Consider the following 27,924-nt stretch of genomic DNA (forward strand, 5'->3'; position numbering starts at 1 on the left):
ATTCAGATCTGAGTCAGCAGCTGAAGTCTTTTTATTCACCCCCAAAATACTCTTCAGGTGCTATGATTGGGTTTGTTCCAGTAGAGATAGATATTAAGCCCCAAACTTCAGTTCAATAAAAACACTTGGGGGTAACTTTGGCATTATATTCTCTAATAATTTGAAGGTTGTAATAAGTGTGGGACACTATCCCACCAATGATGAGGTCACCAGGTTGGTACCATTCATGTGGAACACGGAAAGCATCACTTGCAGGGCAGGTCAGAGTCACTATTTTCTTCGCCAGAAACACTAGAAGGAGCAACATCTTCACTCTTGAAAATGTCTCCGTCTCTCATCCTAACCTACAATAAAGGTTGCATTATTCCAATAGCTAATCCAGTGATTAATTCAAGCTTTATATCTAAGAGTGAGTCTAATTAGAGTGCCCACCATTGGGTATTTGGATATCCGTGAGAGTGAAAATTCATGTCTTCAATAGCATCAGTGTTTGAACAGGTACTCTGGCAGAGGAGAATAGAGGGAGGAAAGTGGTAGCAATGACTCTGACACACAGTCATTATTATCCTTGTTTCAATCGCCCTGGGGTTCAAGATACATTGATTGTGGTTGAATTGAAATAACCTTCTGTTCAGTCTTCCATGTTTTGATGGCGAATGAAGAAAATATGGTGATTAGAGATATCTTCGATATTTCAGGAAAGAGCATATAGCTTGAGCAGCCTTATTGAAAGGGATTATTAATGTTACGGTTCCAAGTAATACCCCCCAAAAAAGTCAAACTCCAAGGCTTGAAGTTCCTCAAAGCTAACTTTTATTAGAGATGTCATCTTGGCAAATCTGGGAAAACCCGAATCTGAAAGCTTCCGGGTTTTCCACACCCAAAAGAAAGTTCAAGACCTTGCCCCTCACCCACATGTCCACCACATGGCCAATCAGGTAACCTCCAGAACAGAAGATACCTCCTCATTTCTCAGTACAGCTGCAGGGCACCACGGCCTTGACTTTCTAGAAATAATTTTATTTTGACTACATGTCTTCTTCACTCTATTCAATCCCCCATCCCATTTTCCCACAGTAGAATTTGTGGCAGGTGTGAAGCCTGAAGTCACAAAGGTAGAAAGATGGCTTCCAGGTCTGACGTTCTGCTGTGTTTGAAGTTGCTGCGCTGGCGCTGTTTTGCCTCATAGCTTGGTTGAAATTGTCTGCTTTCAGTTTCTTCCTAGTAAAATTACTTTTCTCCAAATCTATGGAGCCAAGGATTTTTCTTTCTTAGGCAATGAACAGAAGCAGCCCTGACATTATGCCCGTGAAACTCAGAGCAGGTAGGAACCCAAGAAGTTGCTCAACTGATTGACTGTTATCCCCAGGGGTGTGTTTTTATTCTTTATATATTTTATAATTTTTTAAGCAGCTCAGGGACACCGACAGGGAATGGGTGGCTGTATAAATTCTCTGAAATAAATAGATAAATAAAACTCCTCACACTGGTAAGTCATAAGGTTTTATTCAAGGAGGTTTCTTACATTTCAATTTATAAAATGGTAAACTAAAAAGGCAGAGAAGTCCAGAGTAACAGGTTTCTACCTGAATTAAGGTTGCACTTTCATTATAATTTGAGCCATTTACTTCATACATAGTATCTATCATCTGTTAAGCTACTGAAGTTCGCAGATGACACAACAGTGATTGGTCTCGTTCGAGACAATGACGAATCCGCATATAGACGAGAGGTTGAACGACTAACCTTGTGGTGCAACCAAAACAATCTGGAACTGAACACACTCAAAACCATAGAAATGGTAGTGGACATTAGGAGAAACCCTTCCATACTTCCACCTCTCACAATACTAGACAACACAGTATCAACAGTAGAAACCTTCAAATTTCTAGGTTCTATCATATCGCAAGATCTAAAATGGACAGCTAACATCAAAAACATCATTAAAAAAGGACAGCAAAGAATGTTCTTCCTGCGCCAACTCAGTAAGCTCAAACTGCCCAAGGAGCTGCTGATTCAGTTCTACAGAGGAATTATTGAGTCTGTCATTTGCACCTCTATAACTGTCTGGTTCAGTTCTGCAACCCAACAAGAAAAACACAGACTTCAGAGGATAATTAGAACTGCAGAAAAAATAATTGCTACCAACCTGCCTTCCATTGAGGACCTGTATACTGCACGAATCAAGAAGAGGGCCGTGAAAATATTTACAGACTCCTCGCATCCAGGACATAAACTGTTTCAACTCCTACCCTCAAAACGACGCTATAGAGCACTGCACACCAGAACAACTAGACACAAGAACAGTTTTTCCCCGAAGGCCATCACTCTGCTAAACAAATAATTCCCTCAACACTGTCAAACTATTTACTAAATCTGCACTACTATTAATCTTCTCATAGTTCCCATCACCAATCTCTTTCCATTTATGACTGTATGACTATAACTTGTTGCTGGCAATCCTTATGATTTATATTGACATATTGACCATCAATTGTGTTGTAAATGTTGTACCTTGATGATCGTATCTTTTTTTTTTTTTTATGTACACTGAGAGCATATGCACCAAGACAAATTCCTTGTGTGTCCAATCACACTTGGCCAATAAAAATTCTATTCTATTCTTCTATTCTGTCTATTATCTATCTTATCTCTATCTCAATTTCTATATATATATATATATATATATATATATATATATATATATATATATATATATATATATATATATATATATATATATATATATATATATGTTTGTATGTAGGTCTTGGTTATTGGTTTCTCCTAGAAATTCATCTTCTTCTGACTCTGTTATCATCATTATATTACAGCCTATTTGAGGAGAAATGTATAACAGGAAGCTGTAAACAAGCCTGATGTATGATTTTGATAAATTCCTTTTATGAGAAAATGAATAACAAAGACATATATATATATATATATATATATATATATATATGTATATATATATATATATATATATATATATATATATATATATATATTGTATTATATATATATATATATATATATATATATATATATATATATATATATATATATATATATATATATATATATATATATATATATATATATATATATATATATATATATATATATATATATATATATATGTATATCTTTTATTGGTTTTAAGAAAATTGGAAGTTTCTTGATGAAAGTCATACAAAAGAAAACCTCAGAAAACATATATATATATATATATAGGTCTTGGTGTTCTTTTCTCCTGTAAAATTGAAATTCTTATGCTGAGTCTCATTGTCATCTTCAGGAGCTTTCTGGGAGCAATCTGTGATTGAAAGAAGCAGACCCAAACCCACACTGATCAGGAAGCATGACAAGGAAGAAGCCAGAAGCTGCAACATTAGCCATTTCAAACCTCCAATCCATTCATGGCAGACTGACACCCACTATGAAGATGTAGCATGACCACAAAGCCAAACAACAGAGGCAGCTCACCAGCTCAAATTGCAGCACAGAAGACTGAGCAACCAAGCCCACAACACAGGACACCAGCCAATCAGAGCACAGAAAACCCATCCAATCAGAGCAGAGCAGTTCAAAACAGCAGCAAAAGGAAGAAACAGCTGCAATCAACATTGCTCCCAGAAGCATTTGAAGCTGAAGATGTTTAATGTTAACAAAGAAGACATTTCCAATTTTGAGAAAAACAACCAAAGACCTATATACAAACATGAAAATTAGAAAACAAATATATATATTGTATATATATATATATATATATATATATATATATATATATATATATATATATATATATATATATATATATATATATATATATATATACATATATATAACTATATATATCTATAGGTCTTGGTTGTTCGGTTTTCTCCGTAAAATTGAAATGTCTTGTCTCATTCGTCATCTTCAGGCTTCAGCTTCGTGCTTCTGGGAGCAATCTGTGATTGAAAGAAGCAGACCCAAACCCACACTGATCAGGAAGCATGACCAAGGACCAGAAGCCAGACCGCAGCTGCAACATTAGCCATTTCAAACCCCTCCAATCCATTCATGCAGCAGACTGACACCCACTATGAAGATGTAGCATGACCACAAAGCCAAACAACAGCTATGCAGCTCACCAGCTCAAATCCCCCTGCAGCACAGACTAGACTGAGCACAACCAAGCCCCCACCAACACAGGACACACCCCCAGCCAATCAGAGCACAGAAAAAACCCCATCCAATCAGAGCACAGCCAAGCAGTTCAAACCCCCACAAGCAGTTAAAAGGAAGAAACAGCTGCAATCACACATTGCTCCCAGAAGCACGAAGCTGAAGCCTGAAGATGACGAATGAGACTTCGTCGAAACGTCGCCAAGACATTTCCAATTTTACACGGGAGAAAACCCGAACAACCAAAGACCTATATACAAACACCCGTGAAAACCTCAGAAAACAAATATATATATATATGTGTGTGTATATATATATATATATATATATATATATATATATATATATATATATATATATATATATATGTATATATATATATATATATATATATATATATATATATATATATATATATATAGGTCTTTGGTTGTTCGGGTTTTCTCCCGTGTAAAATTGGAAGTGTCTTGGCGACGTTTCGACGAAGTCTCATTCTACCTTTATCTATATATATCTACCTTTATCTATATATATATTTTTATTGAAAAAGTTTTACAAAGACATAAACCAGTATTTCTTTAAGAGGACTTCCCAGAACAAAATGCAGGGTATAACTTCTAACAATCATAAGCTAAAATACAACAAAAATCTTAACTCATATCCACCCTCTTCCAACACACCCTTAACTCCCCTTTCCCATATAAACATATGTGCCATTCATAACATTATTCATAAACTATTTGATACTTTTTAGTCCGATACTTGTTTTGAACATAATCAATCCACCTTCTCCACTCCAATACATATTTTTCTTGTGAATGTTCTTTCAAATACGCAGAAATTTTTGCCATTTCTGTTAAGTTTGATACTTTAAGTGTCCATTCTTCAATCGTAGGTAAATCTTCTCTCTTCCAGTATTGTGCAACCAAAAGTCTCACTGCTGTTATTAAATTTAGAATCAGCTTAGTCTCTATAACTGTACAGTCTGTAATTATACCCAATAAGAACAACTGTGGAGTAAATTTTATCTTCTTTTTCAAAATATTCTGCATAATCCACCATATTTTAATCCAAAATGCTTTGATTTTTTTACAAGTCCACCATACATGAAAATAAGTAGTATCCTCCCATTCACATCGCCAACATTTAGCTTGCATATTCGGATACATACATGCCAATTTTTTAGGGACTAAATGTCATCTATAAAACATTTTATAAAAATTCTCTCTTAAACTTTGTGCTTGTGTAAATTTGACATTTCTAACCCATATTTTTCCCATGTTTCCATCATTATGGGTTGTTGAATATTTTGTGCCCATTTTATCATGCAATCCTTAACTAATTCTGTTTCAGAGTCTATTTCTATCAATACATTATACAACCTCTTAATATGCATTTGACCTTGATCTCTAATTTGTTTTACCAAATTTTCCTCATTTTGCATAATACCAATTTTCTCATCTAATCTCCATCTAGCTTGCAACTGTCCATACTGAAACCAAGTATAATTCATGCCTTCATCTCTCAGTTTATTTAAAGATTTTAGTTGTAGTTTACCCTTTTCTAGAAAAAGAAGTTCTTTATAGGTAACCACCTCTTGTTTTTGTTCTATATTTATATTCTCTATCATATGTCTAGGAATTACACATATTGGTATTTTATAATCTAGTTTGTATTGATATTTTTTCCACACCCTTAACAAATATTGATCTCTATCATCTATCTATCTACCCATCCATCCATCCATCCATCCATCATCCATCCTCTATCTGTCTATCATTTATGTATCATCTATCTATCTATCTATCTATCTATCTATCTATCTATCTATCTATCTATCTATCTATCTAATCATCTATCTATCTATCTATCATCTATCATCTATCATCTATCTATCTATCTATCATCTTTCATCTATCTATCTATCTATCATCTATCATATCTATCTATCTATCTATCATCTATCTATCTATCTATCTATCTATCTATCTATCTATCTATCTATCTATCTATCTATTGAAAAATGGTAAAATGCAGCAAAACGATCACTTATTTTGGAATGGGCAATCATATTAAAAGTTAACAATCATAAATATCCTACATAAACTGTGTCACCTTTCAGAAATAAACAATTTGTGGATACAAATAGGTGCTGGTTATAAACCTTCATGGCTTGGGACCAGGTTATTTGAAGAACTGTCTCTTCTTGATGACATCCATGTATCCACTAGAGCAGGAGGCAGGAATATTGTATCCTCTTTCTTGTCAGGACATCCTGACCCAGAAGAAGAATCTGATGGCTCCTCCTCTGGAAATCATCTATGCTAAATTAGATTGGTCCGTTTTGATCCTTTTGCAAGCCCTTCCTGGTTCTATAGGATTATATGAGCATTCTTTCAAACTTTCTGCTGAGCCAGAAAGATCACAGGAGGAACTAATTTTTCTTTATGAGTTGCTCCCTGTGGTTCAGTTCAGGTCTAAAAACAATGATGAAGCATTTTGGGAGGAATATGCATCCCAGTAATGCAGCACTAGAGGCCAAGATGGAGAAGACCTCCACAGCTACCATGGCTTTGCCTTTTGTGCTCAAATAGGCTGGAAAGAAGGAGATCCACACACTACAAAAGGCCAACATGCTGAAGGTGATGAACTTGGCTTCATTAAAGCTGTCAGGTAATTTACGGGCAAGGAAAGCCACAATAAAGCTGGCAATGGCCAAGATACCCATGTAGCCCAAGACACAGTAGAAGAAGAAAGTTGAACCCTCGTTGCATTGTAAAATCATTTCTTGAGACATTGAGTGCATGTCCAACTCAAGAAATGGGGGAGATGTCGACAACCAAACAATACAAATACCTACTTGGAAGAGAGAGCAAGAAAAGACTATAGAAAAGGCCAAGCTTTTTCCCACCCATCTCCTCATCTGAGATCCTGGTTTAGTGGCCATGAAAGCCACAACCACAGTGATAGTTTTGGCCAGTACACTAGAAATGACCACTGAGAAGGTGATGACAAACATTGATTGTCGGAAAAGGCAGGTCACTTTGCCAGGTTGGCTGAGGAAGAAGAAAGAGGAGAGAAAACAGAGCTGAAGAGAGATAAGCAGGGTGTAGGTGAGGGACCGGTTGTTGGCTTTGACAATGGGAGTATCCCTCTGCTTAATAAAAGTTCCAAGTACCCAAGATGTCAAGAAGAAGAAACCAAGAGCTGCTGAGGATAAACCAATTCCTAAGGCTTCTTTAAAAGTTAGAAAGACCAGAAGTTTCAGGATACATCCTTTCTTTTCTTTATTTGGATAATGATCTTCCGAACATTCAAAACAATCTTCCATATCTATAAGAAAAGTCAAGGAGTTTTTTCACCTATGCATTCCATAATACTGAAAATCATCTTATTAATTTTATGCATCAAGTAGTTTGCTAATTTTTGCTTAAGTCTAATGAAAAATGATAGAATGTGTAACCTACCATTTTGATTTGAAATCTTTCCTTCTGGGCAGGGAACACAGTCATAGCAGCAGAACTGATCCCCTTCTATCCCTTTCTTCCAGGATCCAGGGAAACAAGGGTCATTGCATTGAGAAATTGGAGGAACCTGGTGATAATCATAAAAGGATTTGAAAAGTGAGATATTTAAAACTGGTTGTATTTTTTCAACCTTTATATAGAGAAATTATTTTTGACTTCCGAAAAGAATACTGAATTTATCAATTTCATCCACAACAGAAAAAGATGTAGAAACTTCATTGATGTAGAAAAGGTCCTGCTTGAAGGGCAGGGAGAATAAATAATTACACAGGGTGGCAATTTCATGGAAACATGGCCACTCTTGTGATTTCAAATGGAAATGCAAACCAAATATGAAAACATGTGTTTTGTATTGTAATATCATTTTGACATATTGATGAGTGCTGGATCATCAACAACATTTTAAAAGAATGTGCCACTCTTTATTTTAAAAAACCAGAAATGATATTTCAAAGTGGATTGTGTTCAATATTGGATCATAATGGATTAAAGTATATTTGATACAATAATTCATAAACCTGGTTAAAATTTGGGTTCCAGAAAATCACATCTTCATCAATGAATAATCCCTTCCCTTTCAGAGTCTCTAGATCCAGCTTTCCAACTCTAAGTCTCTGAAGGGATCTGTTTGGAAAAATGATCAAGTTGGTGATGTCGAATCCACCTGTTGCTTCTCTTTTCTCATTCAGGAACACTCTCTCCCCAGCTGAATTGTTAAAAGAAATGCCTTGAAGAAATGGATGGAGCTACTTGAAAGAGACGAGATAGACAGTTGAAAGCAATATAACAGAGAACAACATATTCAGGTTTCATTCACTCATTCTTCATATTTAAAATACTATTATTAAATATGTACGCTTAGAAATTTGAACATCAATATTGCGTGGAAATGCACATGTCCACTCCATTATTTGTTTGATATTATTTTATGGAAAGATATAGGAATAAACTGAAGCACAATGAAAATAGGCTTTTGGAATTTTGTCACGTCCTTCAATTGTGTTTTATGTCCACTACTTAAAAAAGTAATTTAAGACAAATCATATCTAATCTTTCCTCATTGGTACAAAACTATTTGGGAGTCCAATTAATTTCTTTTAGCCAGATTTTGGAATCTGAGATTTAAGCATTCTTTGATCGAAAAGTGAGAAACAGTTACTATAGAGTTCTTTCAAATTATGGATGTCATATCTAAGGAGAACCACCACTTTATTGCTCTAAATCTCTGATAGAGACAGAAAGCTCAGCTTGTCACTCATGAAAAGTTCATGAGCCACACAAAAGTTCTTGGAGAATTGATTACTTTTTGGAAAAATCAATGAAAGGTAATGGAAATTATCATTTTAACTAACTCTTATTGTGCAGTCTATTGAGATTTATTAAATAACTCCTACTGCTACTTAAAACATGATTTTTACAGCCGGGTCTGGGTGATCAGAATAGAAGAATACGTTAATAGCAAAATAAGAACACACACCACTTTTTCTCTATCTGTTTTATACAACACAACAGAGTTGGAAGGGACTTTGGGGATCTTCTAGCACACCACCACAATCAAGGATAATACCATACAATGATTTAGACAAATGCCTTTCCAATCACTTCATTAAAATCTCCAGATATGTAGCACTCAGGATTTCTGAAGACAAGTGTTTGCATTTATTCATTGTTCTATCAAGAAATTCTTCCTTGTTTCTATGTTTTTCTCATACTTAAGTTGATACTACATGCAGAACATATTAAGGCTTTGCAGAATAGGTTCAAAACATAATTCTACATCAAACTGCTCACTGAAATAAAAGAAGAATCCAATTCAAAGAGAATACCTGCCAAGCCTGCAGATTTGGAAAATCAGTCTTTTTACCCATCATAGTTTCCTTCCTATTGAAACCCAACATGTGTAGAGCCTGCAAAGCATGAGCCACAGCATAAACAGCATTGTAGACACTGTAGCTGTGCCCAGTCATTTCCATTTCAAATATAGATGCAGGAAGATCCTCCAGCTTCATCTCCTCAGTGCACTGAGTATTGTCCATTCCTTGTAATTCTGGTTTTGGAAATGAACAATCAAAAGATTGTTCCCAAACATTCTGCCGAAACCCATCTCTGTAGTCTGAAAGAAGATTTGTGGTCTGAAGAAATTCCTTGAAACCTACAACTTCTGTTGAGTGAACAGTGAAGGAAAGAGCCCCATTGTACATCTTCAGATCCCATCTGATATGAGTGCCTGGTAATACAAAATCAATTTGTGCAGTCATGATCCACACCGTTCTTAATAATGCAGTTTCCTTGCTTTCAGGATCTAGCACAAATGTTATGTATCTTAGCCATATAATTGTCCAGGCTTCTCCATAGACAAGAAATACATTCACTTTGCTATTCATCATATTAAAGGAAATAGTGGAGATCATTTGAGAAAGTTCAAAGAATCTTTCTAAGTGGAGCTGTTGAGTAAGGCTTTCTATAAATGCTGCGCAGATTCCGTTCTCTGAAAGTAAAGGTTGCATTTTCTGTAAGAAATTTTCTCCATTGTTGTTATCAACAGAAAATATCCCAATCCATGTCCACCTGAAATGACGAAGTAGTTGGATAATCCCAATGTACTGATGATCCTCTTTGGGGACCATGAAATAAAGTGAAGAGAGCTTACTGGTCTGAAATTCCTCTTGGGCTGATGAGCCGTATGTCAGCTAAAAGAAAGTTCAGGAGTATTCTTTAGAGTCTTTAGATTAAATTTAATTTAATTTTTCTATCTTGTTCTCATGTAAAATATAACCAAGGAACAAGGTCAGGCAAGCAAAATCCAGCATTTAATACTGAGTGCCATACCAAGTGCACTAAGCAAACAGGTGGCAAAAAAATAGGGGCAGTCAGGCACAACGCAGGCTATGTAGTCATATCACAAGAAGAGTCCTCCACTCCTCTGATAACAACAAAATACCTTATGCCACCAGACTTGAAGTCCTGGGTTTAGAAAATTTAGAATTTCGCCGCCATCGGCATGACCTGAGTATAACTCATAAAATCATCTGCTACAATGTCCTTCTTGTCGAAGACTGCTTCAGCTTCAACCACAACAATACATGAGCACACAATAGATTTAAACTTAAAGTGAACTGCTCCAATTGATTGTAGAAAATATGATTTCAGTAACAGAGTTGTTAATGCCTGGAATGTACTATCTGACTCCGTGGTCTCATCCCAAAATCCCCAAAGCTTTAACCAAAGACTATCTACTGTTGACCTTACCCCATTCCTAAGAGGTCTGTAAGGGGTGTGCATAAAAGCACAAGCATGTCTCCAATCCTGTCCTAATGTTCCCTTTGGTTGTATTCAATTTGTATGGTTATTTCATGCTTATACTTATATATATTGTTGTGTTTGAAAAAATAAATAAATAAATAAATAAATAAATAAAATGTAGTCATTAAACACAGGGTGAATCAAAAAGGACTCAAAGTCTATACCCTAATGCCCAGAGTATGAGGAATAAACAGGGTGAATTAGAAATTCAAGTAAATGAAGGCAGATATGATATTGTTGCTGTTACAGAAATCTGGTGGGATGAAATCCACAAATAGGATAAACTTAGCAGACAACTTTGTTTCCCAAAAGGTAGAGAAGGGAACAAGGGAATCAGCCAAAACGGACTTAATTCTCACTAACAGAGATGAAATTATAGAAGGTGTTGAAGCTTCAGGAACCTTGGGGGCAAGTGATCATGCAATATTGGAATTCAACATTATGCAAGCACAAAGCAGAACATAGTCAAACTAAAGTCTTGGACTTTAAGAGTGCTACTTTCAATGAACTTGGAGAGCTTGGAAGGATTCCATGGATGAGAACCCTCAAGGGGAAAACAACTCGGGAAGCTTGGGAAATTTTGAAAAGTGAGATTGTAAAAGCCCATTCTAGCAGAATACCAATGAAGAAGAAAAATAACAGCTCTCAAAAGAAACCAGCATGGCTGCATAAATAACTTTCTGACAAATTGAAAGACAAGAAGGATAAGTATAAAAATTGAAAGGGGACAAATAATTATCAGCAAATAGACCAAGACTGTAAAGATGAAGTGAGGAAAGCTAAGGCTCATAATGAACAAAGGCTCGCGACAACAACAACAACAACAAACACCTTCTTCCAACTGGTTAAAAACAAGAAAAAAGTCAAGGAAACAATTGGCCCATTGCTGGGAGAAAGTGGCAAGAAGGTGACAAGCAACGGGGATAAAGAAGAACTACTTAATTCATTTTTTTGCATCTGTCTTTAGACAAAAAGAAAGAAAAACCTGTCCAACCTATCAAAAACTGCACCAGATTAGAAACCGAAGTTAAAATAGGGAAGAAAATGATAAGTGAACATCTGTCTAACCTAGAGGAGTTCAAATCACAAAGACCCAGATGGATTACACTCCAACTTCCAGGTTTGGAAGGAACTGGCAGACGAACCACTGAACTATATCATTTAAAGATCCTGGAGCACAGGGGACTTCCCGAGGAATAGAAGAGAACTGATGTAGTTCCATCTTCAAAAAAGGGGGGAAAAAACAACTAGGAAACTACAGACCTATTGGCCTGACCTCAATACCAAGGAAGATTCTGGAAAAGAAAATCAAGGAACAAATCAGTGAACAACTAGAAGCAAACAAAGTAATAACCAAAAGCCAACATGGGTTTGTCCAAAACAGATCATGCCAAGGAAATCTTATTGCATTCTTTGACAAAGTGAGAAAATTAGTGGAGCAGAGGAATGCTGTCGATAAAATTTGCTTGGACTTCGTTAAGGCATCTCCCAGATATGGCATGACTCCTGATATTCACTTTCTGTAATTGGCATTGTAATATAAGAAAAGAATGTGAAGTAGACTATAAGCAATGCAGAACATCTTAGCAGAAAATCAAGCTTAATCTTTGATGCCCATTAATTATTCCATAACAACCATAAGAATAATAATTTTCTGCTCAGCCCCTTCAGAACTTACTTGTGGAATCTTGAAGAAACCTATAATTTCAGCTATATAAAATGATGTGACAAAATCCAATCCCCCAACAATAGCCATGAGATTCTTCTGGCGATCACACTTGTAGTTAGGGACAAATTCCTGGGATTTGAAAAGTAGATCCAGAGTGGTGCGATAGGTCATCCTTGCATCATAGTAACTGTCATAGATGTGGAACCCAAGAGTGACATTGGGTAAGATCTGGGAGTCCTCATTGATCTCCTTTACAGCAAAAACCAAGGCAAGGATGTGCTGGTAGAATTTGATTAATACACTGCAAATGAGTTAAATAGCCCAGTTGAAAAAGGAAGTTGGCAAATTCTCATAAGGTGCCATCATTTCTATATGAAATAGCAAACATTTCTTTCTCTGATGAAGGTAAGAAAGTAATAGATTTTCTAAAATACAGAATAAATTGTATACAGTCCAGATTTGCTTTTCTACAGTAATAGCATGATTTGCAACAAATACCCTCTACAATAAAATAAAAAATAATGCTTTTTTCATGGAACTCCATTTAGTTTCTAATTTCCCCCAAAAATGGAATATGTACAATTTCAGCATATATCTGTCATTTATTGTATGTATGTTTTGTTCAAAGTGACAATACAGATCTTTTTTTAAAAAAGATATTCTCTTAAGTTTACTAAATCTTCTTCAAAAGATGTTTTGCACCAAAGTTTCATACATTATATGACAATCACTTCACCATAAAGTAAAGAAAAATAATAATAATAATAACAATAATAATAACAGCAGAGTTGGAAGGGACCTTGGAGGCCTTCTAGTCAATCTAGATACACCATCTCAGACAGATGGTTATCCAACATTTTCTTAAAAATTTCCAGTGTTGGAGCATTCACAACTTCTGCAGGCAAGTCGTTCCACTTATTAATTGTTCTAACTGTCAGGAAATTTCTCCTTAGTTCTAAGTTGCTTCTTTCCTTAATCAGTTTCCATCCATTGCTTCTTGTTCTACCCTCAGGTGCTTTGGAGAACAGCCCGACTTCCTCTCCTTTTTGGCAACCCCTGAGATATTGGAACACTGCTATCATGTCTACCCTAGTCCTTCTTTTTATTAAACTAGGCATACCGAGTTCCTGCAACTGTTCTTCATATGTTCTAGCCTCCAGTCCCCTAATCATCTTTGTTGCTCTTCTCTGCACACTTTCTAGAGTCTCAGCATCTTTTTTACATCACGGCGACCAAAACGGAATGTAGTATTCCAAGTGTGGCCTTACCAAGCATTATAAAGTGGCATTAAAACTTAACGTGATCTTGATTCTATCCCTCTGTTTATGCAGCCCAGAACTGTGTTGGCTTTTTTAGCAGCTGTTGCACACTGCTGGCTCATATCTAAATGGTTGTCCACTAGGACTCCAAGATCCCTCTCACAGGAACTACTACTGAGCAAGGTACCACATATACGGTACCTGTGCATTTTGGTTTTTTTTGCCTAAATGTAGAACCTTACTTTTTTCACTGTTGAATTTCATTTTGTTAGATAGCGCCCAATGTTCAAGTCTGTCAAGATCCTCCTGTACTTTGAGCCTATCTTCTGGAGTGTTGGCTATTCCTGCCAGCTTGGTGTCATCTGCAAATTTGATGAGTTCCCCATCTATCCCCTTGTCCAAGTCATTGATGAAGATGTTGAAGAGTACTGGGCCTAAAACAGAGCCTTGGGGTACTCCACTGCATACTTCCCTCCATCTGGATGTAGTTCCATTGAGGACTACACGTTGAGTGCGGTTGGTTTGCCAGTTACGAATCCATCTGGTAGTGGTGCTGTCTAACCCACATTTTTCTACTTTATCTAGTAGTAGGTTAAGGTCTACTTTATCAAATGCTTTACTGAAATCCAAGTAAATTATACTGACAGCATTCCTCTGGTCTACTAATTTTGTCACTTTGTCAAAGAATGTAATAAGATTAGTCTGGCATGATCTGTTTTTGACAAACCCATGTTGGCTTTTGGTTATTACTTTGTTTCCTTCTAGGTGTCCGGTGATTCGTTGCTTGATTATCTTTTCCAGAATCTTCCCCAGTATTGAGGTCAAGCTGATAGGTCTGTAGTTTCCTGAATCTGTTTTTTTCCTTTCTTGAAAATGGGAACAACATCAGCTCTTTTCCAATCCTCTGGCAGTTCCCCTGTGCTCTAGGATCTTTGAAAGATATAGTTCAGTGGCTCTGAGATCTCATCTGCCAGTTCCTTCAGAATCTTGGGATGTAATCCATCTGGTCGATTTGAACTTGTCTAGGGTAGACAGGTGTTCACTTACCAATAAAGCATAAAAAGATTTATTCCATAACTAAAAATATTTGAAAAATAGACTCCGATTAGGTATAAAGACTCATTACATTTTTAATGAGAACCTTTTACTCTCATGAGGAATTTTTGGGAAACTGATTAACATTAGAAAAAGAAAAAAAAAGAATCCTTACCTTGGTGTGCCATAAGATGTTTTATAAGGATGTTCCTCAAAATTAATTTCATGAAGGTTGTAATAAGTGTGGGACACTATCCCACCAACCATGAGGTCCCCAGGTTGGTACCACTCATGTGGAACAAGGAAAGCATCACTTGCAGGGCAGCTCAGAGTCACTATTTTCTTCACCAGAAACACTAGAAGGAGCAACATCTTCACTCTTGAAAATTTCTCCGTCTCTCATCCTAACCTACAATAAAGGTTGTATTATTCCAATAGCTAATCCAGTGATTAATTTAAGTTTTATATCTGAGAGTGAGTCTAATGAGAGTGCCCACTGTTGGGTATTTGGATATCCATGAGAGTGAAAATTCATGTCTTCAATAGAATCAGCGTTTGAACAGATACTCTGGCAGAGGAGAATAGAGGGAGGAAAGTTTTAGCGATGACTCTGACACACAGTCATTATTATCCTTGTTTCAATCTCTCTAGGGTTGAAGATACATTGATTGTGGTTGAATTGAAATAACCTTCTGTGCAGTCTTTCATGTTTTGATGGCGAGTGAAGAAAATATGGCGATTCCCATAGGAGATAATTATGTTGTTTCTGTTAAGGGAGTACTTGGCTGAAGTTTAAATGTTTTTTTAAATGCACAATTGCTACTACAATGTACTGAGGCGAATTTGCAATACTGAATACACTTGATTTTTGGAATTTATTTTATTTTTTTACAATGAATAATAAGTACAGTTCCCCTTTCTTCGAATACCATTAAGATTCATAGATATTTTGGTGTTCCTTCATGTTAAGAAGTTTTCATGGTTTCCTTCCGGATCCTCCTAGAAAGGAGGGGATACTTCTACTAGTTCCACAATGTTAGTTTGGGTGACATTTTTTCTTAAACTACCTATGAGGGCATTTACTTTTTATTCTTTTTGGAATTGGGAAGTTAATTCTTTGTACTTTTTTCTTGTAACGTTTTATACATTCTATGAAAAAAAAACTTTAGCAATAGCACTATAGCACTTAAATTTCTATACAGCTTCATAGTGCTTTTACAGCCCTCTCTAAGTGGTTTAGAGAATCAGCATACTGCCCCCAACAATCTGGGTCCTCATTTTACCCACCTCGGAAGGATGGAAGGCTAAGTCTAGCTTGACCCGGTCAGATTTGAACTGCGGAATTGCAGCTAGCAGTCGGCTGAAGCAGTCTGAAGTGCTGCACTGTAACCACTGCACCATCTTGGCTTTAACATAATCTAAAGAATGTTCTTTCTTCTCCCACTACAAGAAACATTTGAACCACAGAGAAGTAATAGATTAAAAGCCTACATTTATGCTGAAACACTTTTTATTCGTATAAGCAATTTTGAGCACCAAAGAACGCTTGCTCCTGGGGAGGAAAGCAATGGCAAATCTAGACAGCATACTAAAAAGTAGAGACATCACCCTGCCAACGAAAGTGCATATAGTCAAGGCTATGGTTTTCCCAGTTGCAATGTATGGCTGTGAAAATTAGACCATAACAAAGGCTGAGCGTCAAAAAATTGAGGCCTTTGAACTAGGGTGTTGAAGAAAACTCCTGCGAGTCCCTTTGACTGCAAGGCGATCAAACAGTTCAGTCGTAGGGGAGATCAACCTGGACTGCTCTTTAGCAGGCCAGATTCTGAAGATGAAACTCAAATACTTTGGCCACCTAATGAGAAGGAAGGACTCACTGGAGAAGAGCCTAATGCTGGGAATGATTGAGGGCAAAAGAAGAAGGGGATGACAGACAACGAGGTGGCTGGATGGAGTCAGTGTGAGCTTGAATGGACTCCGAGGGATGATAGAGGAGAGGAAGAACTGGAGAAACATTGTCCATGGGGTTTGGATGGGTTGGAGATGACTTTGTGACTAACAACAACAAGCAACTTTGGGGGAACTGGCTGAGGTTATATTAAAAAAAAAAAACACTTTTACAATGGGACATCAATTGGTTTTATACAGTGGTGTTCCTTAAATTTCAGTTCACAAAAGTAAAAAAAAAAAAAAACTATTTGTGACACTAATTAATAAGTCTCTAGTCTGCATGGAAATCTACATGGGGCTGTCCTTGAAAAATACTCAGAACCTCCATTTAGTTCAAAACGCAGCCAGCTGTATGGTTTTGTGGAGACCCAGGTGTGCACAAGTGTCACCTTTCCTGTGGAAGTTGCATTGGCTGACAATTTGCTTCTGGATACAATTCAAGGTGGTGGTTGGCACCTTTAAACCTTACAGGGCTTGGGACCAGGTTATTTGAAGAACTATCTCTTCCTGATGACATCCATGTGATCCACTAGAGCAGGGAGGCAGGGAATATTATGGGTCCCCTCTCTTAAGTCAGGACATCCGGGTGGGACCCAGAAGAAGTAGCTTGTTTGTGATGGCTCCCTCCCTCTGGAACATCATCTCTGCTAAGATTAGATTGGTCTGCATTTTGATCCTTTTTGCAAACCCTGAGCACCTGGTTTTATCAATAGGTGTCAGCCAGCCTGTTGCTTGATGCCATAGAATAAGTGGGAGGGAATAAGGAAAGCTTACATTGCAGCTTTGCAGCTGCTGTTATCTCCAAGATCAAGTCCATTGGCTCTGGTATGCGGTTGCCTAGCTATAAGTGGTTTGAGCTCTAAATGTAATACTCCGTGAGTCTTCGCACCACCTGATATCGGGTCAATGCTTGGACTTCAGGACCCCGGACAGCACCCCGTAGCTCAGGGGATCTGCCTTAGGTTGAAAGGGGATTCGGGTTAATGTTAGGGTTCCAAGTAATACCCCCCAAAAAATCAAACTCCAAGGCTTGAAGTTCCTCAAAGCTAACTTTTATTAGAGATGTCATCTTGGCAAATCTGGGAAAACCCGAATCCGAAAGCTTCCAGGTTTTCCACACCCAAAAGAAAGTTCAAGACCTTGCCCCTCACCCACATGTCCACCACACGGCCAATCAGGTAACCTCCAGACCGGAAGATACCTCCTCATTTTTCTCAGCACAGCTGCAGGGCATCACAGCCTTGACTTTTTAGAAATAATTTTATTTTGGCTACATGTCTTCTTCACTCTATTCAATCCCCCATCCCATTTTCCCACAGTAGAATTTGTGGCAGGTGTGAAGCCTGAAGGCACAAAGGTAGAGAGATGGCTTCCAGGTCTGATGTTCTGCTGTGTTTGAAGTTGCTGCGCTGGCGCTGTTTTGCCTCATAGCTTGCTTAAAATTGTCTGCTTTCAGTTTCTTCCTAGTAAAATTACTTTTCTCCAAATCTATGGAGCCAAGGATTTTTCTTCCTTAGGCAATGAACAGAAGCAGCCCTGACATTACGCCCGTGAAACCCAGAGTGGGTAGGAACCCATGAAGTGGCTCAATTGATTGACTGTTATCCCCAGGGGTGTGTTTTTATTCTTTGTATATTTTATAATTTTTTAAGCAGCTCAGGGACACTGACAGTGAGTGGGTGGCTGTATAAATTCTGTTAAATAAATAGATAAATAAAACTCCTCACACTGTAGGTAATAAGGTTTTATTCAAGGAGGTTTCCTACATTTCAATTTATAAGATGGTAAACTAAAAAGGCAGAGAAGTCCAGAGTAACAGGTTTCTATCTGAATTAAGTTTGCAATTTCATTATAATTTGGGCCATTTACTTCATACATAGTATCGATCCTCTGTCTATTATCTATCTCTCTGTCATCTACCTATCATATATATATATCATCTATCTATCTATCTATCTATCTATCTATCTATCTATCTATCTATCTATCTACCCATCCATCCATCCATCCATCCATCCATCCATCCTCTGTTTATCATTTATGTATTATCTATCTATCTATCTATCTATCTATCTATCTATCTATCTATCTATCTATCTATCTATCTATCTATCTATCTATCTATCTATCTTTCTGTCTGTCTATCTATCATATCTCTCTCTCTTTCTCTCTCTCTGATAGACTGTCTGCGTATCTACCTTTCAAATTGAAAAATGATAAAATGCAACTAAATGATCACTTTTTTTGGAATGGGCAATCATATTAAAAGTTAACAATTATAAATATCCTACATAAACTGTTCTTTAACAGAAATAAAAATTTACGTTTCCAGAAGTTTATTATAAGTCCCCTTTAGAAAACATTCTTTCAAACCTTCTGCTGAGCCAGAAAGATCACACGAGGAACTAATTTTTCTTTATGAGTTTCTCTCTGTGGTTCAGTTCAGGTCTGAAAACAATGATGAAGCATTTTGGGAGGAATATGCATCCCAGTAGTGCAGCACTGGAGGCCAAGATGGAGAAGACCTCCACAGCTACCATAGCTTTTGCTTTTGTGCTCAGATAGGCTGGAAAAAAGGAGATCCACACACTGCAAAAGGCCAACATGCTGAAGGTGATGAACTTGGCTTCATTAAAGCTGTCAGGTAATTTACAGATAAGAAAAGCCACAATAAAGCTGGCAATGGCCAAGATACCCATGTAGCCCAAGACACAATAAAAGAAGAAAACTGACCCCTCATTGCATTGTAAAATCATTTCTTGGAGCTCTGAGTGCATGTCCAACTCAGGGAATGGGGGAGATGTTGACAACCAAAGAATACAAATACATACTTGGATGAGAGAGCAAGAAAGGACAATAGAAAAGGCCAATCTTTTCCCCACCCATCTCCTCATCTGAGATCCTGGTTTAGTGGCCATGAAAGCCACAACCACAGTGATGGTTTTGGCCAATACACTAGAAATGGCCACAGAGAAAGTGACCCCAAACATTGATTGTCGGAGAAGGCAGGTCACTTTGCCAGGCTGGCTGAGGAAGAGCAAAGAGGAGAGAAAACAGAGGAGAAGAGAGGCAAGGAGGGTATAAGTTAAGGACCGGTTGTTGGCTTTGACAATGGGAGTATCCCTGTGCTTAATAAAAGTTCCAAGTACCCAAGATGTCAAGAAGAAGAAACCAAGAGCTGCTGAGGATAAACCAATTCCTAAGGTTTCTTCAAAAGATAGAAAGAGCAGCTGTTTCAGGATACATCCTTTCTTTTGATTTGGATAATGATCTTCTGAACATTCAAAGCAATATTCCATATCTATAAGAAAAGTCAAGGAGGTTTTTCACCTAGGCATTCCATAATACTGAAAATCACCTTATTAATTTTATGCATCAAGTAGTTTATTAATGTTTGCTTAAGTCTAAGGAAAAGTGGTCGAATTCCTACCCTACCATTTTGATTTGAAATCTTTCCTTCTGGGCAGGGAACACAGTCAAAGCAGCAGAACTGATCCCCTTCAATCCCTTTCTTCCAGGATCCAGGGAAACAGGGGTCATTGCACCGAGAAATTGGAGGAACCTAGTGATAATCATAAAAGAATTTGAAAAGTGAGATATTTAAAACTGGTTGTAATTTTTCATCCTTTATATAGGGAAATTATTTTTGACTTCCCAAAAGAATACTGAATTTATTAATTTCATCTACAACTTAAAAAAAATGTAGAAACTTCATTGATGTAGAAAAGGTCCTGCTTGAAGGGCAGGGAGAGTAAATAATTACTCAGGATGGCAATTTCATGGAAAAATGGCCACTCTTGTGGTTTCAAATGGAAATGCAAACCAAATGTCCAAATATGTCTTTTGTATTGTAATATCATTTTGTCACATTGATGAGTACTGGATCATCAACAACATTTGAAAAGAATGTACCAGTCTTTATTTTAAAAAACCAGAAATGATCTTTCAAAATGTATTGTGTTCAATATCAGATCATAATGGATTAAAGTATATTTGATACAATAATTCATAAACCTGGTTAAAATTTGGGTTCCAGAAAATCACATCTTCATCAATGAATAATTCCTTCCCTTTCAGAGTCTCTAGATCCAGCTTTCCAACTCTAAGTCTCTGAAGGGATCTGTTTGGAAAAATGATCAAGTTGGTGATGTCAAATCCACCTGTTGCTTCTCCTTTCTCATTCAGGAACACTCTCTCCCCAGCTGAATTGTTAAAAGAAATACCTTGAAGAAATGGATGGAGCTACTTGAAAGAGACGAGATAGACAGTTGAAAGCAATATAACAGAGAACAACATATTCAGGTTTCATTCACTCATTCTTCATATTCAAATAACTATTATTAAATATGTATGTTTAGAAATTTGATCATCAATATTGCATGGAAATGTACATGTCCACTCCATTATTTGTTTGATATTATTTTATGGAAAGATATAGGAATAAACTGAAGCATAATGAAAATAGGCTTTTGGAATTTTGTCACGTCCTTCAATTATGTTTTATGTTCACTACTTAAACCAGTAATTTAAGATAAATCATATCTAATCTTTCCTCACTGGTACAAAGCTATTTGGGAGTCCAATTAATTTCTTTTAGCCAGATTTTGGAATGTGAGACTTAAGCATTCTTTGATAGAAAAGTGAGAAACAGTTACTATAGAGTTCTTTCAAACTATGGATGTCACATCTAAGGAGGACCACCACTTTATTGCTCTAAATCTCTGATAGAGACAGAAAGCTCAGCTTGTCATTCATGAAAAGTTCATGAGCCACACAAAAGCTCTTGGAGAATTGATTACTTTTTGGAAAAATCAATGAAAGGTAATTAAATTATCATTTTAACTATCTTTTATTGTGCAATCTATGGAGATTTATTAAATAACTCCTACTGCTATTTAAATCATGATTTTTACAGTTGCTTCTGAGTGCTCAGAATAGAAGAATACGTGAATGACAAAATAAGAACACAAACAGTTTTTCTCTATCTGTTTTATACAACACAACAGAATTGGAAGGGACTTTGGAGGTTTTCCAGTACACCACCCTGCTCAAGGAGAAGACTCTACAATGATTTAGACAAATGTCTCCCCAATCGCTTTAATAAAATCTCCAGATATGTAGCACTCAGGATTTCTGAAGGCAAGTTTTTGTGTTTATTCATTGTTCTATCAAAAAATTCTTCCTTGTTTCTATGTTTTTCTCATACTTAAGATGATTCTACATGCAGAAAATATTAAGGCTTTGTAGAATAGGTTCAAAACATAATTCTACATCAAACTGTTCATTGAAATAAAAGAAGAGTCCAATTCAAAGAGAATACCTGCCAAGCCTGCAGAATTGGAAGATCAGTCTTTTTACCCATCATAGTTTTCTTCCTATTGAAACCCAACATGTGTAGAGCATGCAAAGCATGAGCCACAGCATAAACAGCATTGTAAACACTGTAGCTGTGCCCAGTCATTTCCATTTCAAATATAGATGCAGGAAGATCCTCCAGCTTCATCTCCTCAGTGCACTGCCTACTGTCTGTTTCTTGTAATTCTGGTTTTGGAAATGAACAATCAAAAGATTGTTCCCAAACATTCTGACGAAACCCATCTCTGTAGTCTGAAAGAAGATTTGTGGTATGAAGAAACTCCATGAAACCTACAACTTCTGTTGAGTGAACAGTGAAGGAAAGAGCCCCATTGTACATCTTCAGATCCCATCTGATATGAGTGCCTGGTAATACAAAATCAATTTGTGCAGTCATGATCCACACCTTTCTTAATAATGCTGTTTCCTTGCTTTCAGGATCTACCAGAAATGTTATGTATCTTAGCCATATAATTGTACAGGCTTCTCCATAGACAAGAAATACATTGGCTTTGCTATTCATCATATTAAAGGAAATAGTGGAGATCATTTGAGAAAGTTCTGAGAATCTTTCTAAGTGGAGCTGTTGAGCAAGGCTTTCTATAAATGCTGCGCAGATTCCGTTCTCTGAAAGTAAAGGTCGCATTTTCTGTAAGAAATTTTCTCCATTGTTGTTATCAATAGAAAATATCCCAATCCATGTCCACCTGAAATGATGAAGTAGTTGGATAATCCCAATGTACTGATGGGCCTCTTTGGGGACCATGAAATAAAGTGAAGAGAGCTTACTGGTCTGAAATTCCTCTTGGGCTGATGAGCCATATGTAAGCTGAAAGAAAGTTCAGTAGTATTCTTTAGAGTCTTTAGATTAAATTTAATTTAATTTTTCTATCTTTTTCTCATGTAAAATATAACCAAGGAACAAGGTCAGGCAAGCAAAATCAAGCATTTAATACTGAGTGCCATACCAAGTGCACTAAGCAAACAGGTGGCAAGAAAATAGGGGCAGTCACGCACAACACAGGTTATGTAGTGATATCATAAGAAGAGTCCTTCACTCCTCTGTTAACAACAAAATACCTTATGCCACCAGACTTGAAATCCTGGGTTTAGAAAATTTAGAACTCCGCCGCCATCGGCATGACCTGAGTATAACTCATCAAATCATCTGCTACAATGTCCTTCTTGTCGAAAACTGCTTCAGCTTCAACCACAACAATACACAAGCACACAATAGAGTTGACTTCAGTAACAGAGTTGTTAATGCCTGGAATGCACCACCTGACTCCATGGTCTCATCCCAAAATCCCAAAAGCTTTAACCAAGACTATCTACTATTGACCTCACCCCATTCCTAAGAGGTCTGTAAGAGGCATGCATAACAGCACCAGCATGTCTACCATTCCTGTCCTTATGTTACCTTTGGTTGTATTCAATTTGTATAGTTATATAATGCTTATACTTATATATATTGTTGTGCTTGAGAAAATAAATAAATAAATGAATAAAATAAAATAAAATAAAAAATAAAATGTAGTCATTAAAAACAGGGTCAATCAAAATGGACTCAAAAGTCTATACCCTAATGCCCAGAGTATGAGGAATAAACAGGGTGAATTAGAAATTCAAGTAAACGAAGGCAGATATGATATTGTTGCTGTTACAGAAACTTGGTGGGATAAAACCCACAAATAGGATAAACTTAGCAGACAACTTTGTTTCCCAAAAGGTAGAGAAGGGAACAAGGGGATCAGCCAAAACGGACTTTATTCTCACTAACAGAGATGAAATGATAGAAGGTGTTGAAGCGACAGGAACCTTGGGGGCAAGTGATCATGCAATATTGGAATTCAACATTATGCAAGCACAAAGTAGAACACCGTCAAACTAAAGTCTTGGACTTTAAGAGTGCTACTTTCAATGAACCTGGAGAGCTTAGAAGGATTCCATGGATGAGAACCCTCAAGGGGAAAACAACTCGGGAAGCTTGGGAAATTTTGAAAAGTAAGATTATAAAAGCCCAATCTAGCACAATATCAGTGAAGAAGAAAAATAACAGCTCTCGAAAGAAACCAGCATGGCTGCATAAAGAACTCTCTGACAAATTGAAAGACAAGAAGGACAAGTATAAAAATTGAAAGAGGGGCAAATAACTATCAGCAAATAGACCAAGCCTGTAAAGATGAAGTGAGGAAAGCTAAGACTCATAACGAACAAAGGCTTGCGACTAACGTAAAAAATAACAACAACAACAAAAACCTTCTTCCAACAGGTTAAAAACAAGAAAAAAGTCAAGGAAACAATTGGCCCATTGCTGGGAGAAAGTGGCAAGAAGGTGACAAGCAATAGGGATAAAAAAGAACAACTTAATTCATTTTTTCCATCTGCCTTTACACAAAAAGGAAAAAAAAACCCTGTCCAACCTATCAAAAACTGCACCAGATTAGAAATACAAGTTAAAATAGGGAAGAAAATGATAAGTGAACATCTGTCTAACCTAGAGGAGTTCAAATCATCAAGACCAAGATGGATTACACCCCAACTTCCAGGTTTGGAAGGAACTGGCAGACGAACCACTGAACTATATCATTTAAAGATCCTGGAGCACAGGGGACTTCCCAAGGACTAGAAGAGAACTAATGTAGTTCCATCTTCTAAAAAGGGGGGGGGAAACTAGGAAACTACAGACTTATTGGCCTGACCTCAATACCAGGGAAGATTCTGGAAAAGAAAATCAAGGAACAAATCAGTGAACAACTAGAAGCAAACAAGTAATAACCAAAAGCAAACATGGGTTTCTCCAAAACAGATCATGCCAAGGAAATCTTATTGCATTCTTTGACAAAGTGACAAAATTAGTGGAGCAGAGGAATGCTGTCGATAAAATTTACTTGGACTTCAGTAAGGCATCTCCCAGATATGGCATGACTCCTGATATTCACTTTCTGTAATTGGCATTGTAGTGTAAGAAAAGAATGCGAAGTAGACTATAAGCAGTGCAGAACATCTTAGCAGAAAATTAAGCTTCATTTTGATGCCCATTAATTATTCCATAACAACCATAAGAATAAGAATTTTCTGCTCAACCCTTTCAGAACTTACTTGTGGAATCTTGAAGAATCCTATAATTTCAGCTATATAAAATGATGTGACAAAATCCAATCCCCCAACAATAGCCATGACATTCTTCTGGCGATCACAATTGTAGTTAGGGACAAATTCCTGGGATTTGAAAAGAAGGTCCAGAGTGGTGCGATAGGTCATCCTTGAATTACAATAACTGTCATAGATATGGAACCCAAGAGTGACATTAGGTAAGATCCTGGAGTCCTCATTGATCTTCTTCACAGCAAAAACTAAGGCAAGGATATGCTGGTAGAATTTGATTAATACACTGCAAATGAGTTAAATAGCCCAGTTGAAAAAGGAAGTTGGCAAATTCTCATAAGGTGGCATCATTTCTATATGAAATAGCAAACATTTCTTTCTCTGATGAAAGTAGGAAAGTAATAGATTTTCTAAAATACTGAATAATTTGTACATAGCTTAAATTTGCTTTTCTACAGTAATTGCATGATTTGCAACAAATATCCTCTAAAATAAAATAAAAAATAATGCTTTTTTTCATGGAAATCCATTTAGTTTCTAATTTCCCCCCAAAATGGAATATGTACAATTTCAGCATATATCTGTCATTTATTGTTTGTATGTTTTGTTCAGAGTGACAAAACAGTTTTTTTTAAAAAAATATTCTCTTAAGTTTACTATATCTTCTGCAAAAGATGTTTTGCACCAAAATTTCATACATTATACGACAAACACTTCACCTAAAGTAAATTAAAAGGTATTTTCCATAACTGAAATAATTTGAAAGATAGACTTGGATTAGATATAAAGACTACATTTATACTGAGAACCTTTTACTCTCATAAGCAATGTTTAGGAAACTGATTTAACATTGGAAAAAGAGAAAAAAAAGAATCCTTACTTTGGTGTGTCATAAGATGTTTTATAAGGATGTTCCTTAAAATTAATTTCATGAAGGTTGTAATAAGTGTGGGACACTATCCCACCAATGATGAGGTCCCCAGGTTGATACCACTCATGTGGAACAAGGAGAGGGCAGCTCAGAGTCACCATTTTCTTCACTAGAAACACTAGAAGGAGCAACATCTTCACTCTTGGAAATATCTCCACCTCTCATCCCATCCTACAATAAACACTGTATTATTCCATTAGCTAATCCAGTGATTAATTTGAGGTTTATATCTGAGAGTGCATCTAATCAGAAAATCCATCAATGCGTATTTGGATATCCATGAGAGTGAAAATTCATGTCTTCAATAGAATCAGCGTTTGAACAGATACTGTAGCAGAGGAGAATAGAGGGAGGAAAGTGGTAGCAATGACTCTGACGCACAACCATTATGATCCTTGTTTCAATCTCTCTGGGGTTCAAGATACATTGATTGTGGTTGAATTGAAATAACCTTCTGTGCAGTCTTCCATGTTTTGATGGCGAGTGAAGAAAATATGGTGATTCCCGTAGGAGATAATTATGTTGTTTCTGTTGAGAGAGTAAGTGGCTGAAGTTTAAATGCTTTTTTAAATGCACAATTGGTACTACAATGTACGGAGTGGAATTTGCAATACCGAATACACTTGATTTTTGGAATTTATTTAATTTTTTACAATTTGAACAAATTTTTTTTGAACCAACCGATGTTCAACCAACCAACCTTCAACCACCTGTGCAAAATTTCCAACCATCCAATTCTCAACTATCCATTGTTCAACCAAATGTTGAACAACCATCCAACCTCCAACCACCCCCACCCGTCGTACATAACCCCCAACCAACTATCATTCAAAACTAGGTATGCACGCCCCTTACTTCTTCTACACCAAACACTACAAATCTTAAATGCAAATTGATAAATGCAAGAAGCATTGTAAATAAATTGCCTGAATTTATCCTCTTGTTAAACATTGGTACATTTGATATTATATTTGTTTGTGAAACATGGCTGAACTCATTCCTCCCTGACTCCATTATTTCAAACAAAGAGTATCATGTTTTTCAGTCAGATCGCGAAACCCACAGAGGAGGTGGAGGGGCTATCTTTACAAACGGTCACTGAATCTAAAAAATATTCAAGTTACACATAAACTTTCTCTTCCTGAGACTATTGTATGTGACTTGTCCCTTAACATCACACTTCAATTCTTACTATGCTACAGAGCCCCTGATTACGACATCGCTCATGCAAACAAGTTAATCACACTAGTAACATGGGCTACCTCTTGCCCATATCCTCTCATCTTTCTGGGTAACCTTAATCTACCTTCTATTAACTGGATAACAAATGAATGTACAATTGAACCCATCCATACTACCCCATACAACGCTGTTACAAACCTTGGTCTAGAACAACTAGTAACTAACAATACAAGACTCAACAACTGCCTTAACCTCATCTTCTGCAATAACACAAACTCAATTTATAGACTACAAATAAAAGAACCCTTTTCCAACATCAACCACAGCATGATAGACTTTTGTCTCAATAATCTTAAATAAATCGTCATAATAATGGTATTCCAAACTACAATTTCAAAAAAGCCAACTATGACCTTATAAACTACGACCTCTCAT

The 27,924-nt window shown here is 36.7% G+C and overlaps 2 protein-coding genes across 2 annotated transcripts; both read right to left on the reverse strand.

The window, feature by feature from the left end:
* Window positions 1-245: 245 nt before the first annotated feature.
* On the reverse strand, window positions 246-15,335 carry LOC131197058 (vomeronasal type-2 receptor 26-like). The gene is made up of 6 exons (XM_058180670.1): window positions 15,139-15,335; window positions 12,679-12,970; window positions 9,524-10,387; window positions 7,638-7,764; window positions 7,082-7,503; window positions 246-344 (listed from the first exon to the last, which is right to left on the reverse strand). Exons 1-6 carry the CDS (start codon window positions 15,333-15,335, stop codon window positions 246-248), a joined length of 2,001 nt encoding a protein of 666 aa, XP_058036653.1.
* A 3,983-nt stretch (window positions 15,336-19,318) lies between these two features.
* On the reverse strand, window positions 19,319-19,903 carry LOC131197059 (vomeronasal type-2 receptor 26-like). Its single transcript, XM_058180671.1, has one exon. It carries the CDS (start codon window positions 19,901-19,903, stop codon window positions 19,319-19,321), a length of 585 nt encoding a protein of 194 aa, XP_058036654.1.
* Between the last annotated feature and the right edge of the window lie 8,021 nt (window positions 19,904-27,924).

The sequence above is a fragment of the Ahaetulla prasina genome, chromosome 4, assembly GCF_028640845.1.
Source record: "Ahaetulla prasina isolate Xishuangbanna chromosome 4, ASM2864084v1, whole genome shotgun sequence".
NCBI classification, from domain to species: Eukaryota; Metazoa; Chordata; class Lepidosauria; order Squamata; family Colubridae; genus Ahaetulla; species Ahaetulla prasina.

What these genes read in the sequence shown, in the direction of transcription:
- LOC131197058 (XM_058180670.1), bottom strand. Translation starts at nt 15,335, where the DNA reads ATGTTGCTCCTTCTAGTGTTTCTGGTGAAGAAAATAGTGACTCTGAGC. An exon ending in CAAATCTGCAGGCTTGGCAG is followed by an intron (nt 7,765 to 9,523) that starts GTATTCTCTTTG and finishes GATTATCACCAG; the next exon opens with GTTCCTCCAATTTCTCAATG. An exon ending in GATCTCAGATGAGGAGATGG is followed by an intron (nt 345 to 7,081) that starts GTGGGAAAAAGC and finishes CCTTTATTGTAG; the next exon opens with GTTAGGATGAGAGACGGAGA.
- LOC131197059 (XM_058180671.1), bottom strand. Translation starts at nt 19,903, where the DNA reads ATGTTTGGGGTCACTTTCTCTGTGGCCATTTCTAGTGTATTGGCCAAA.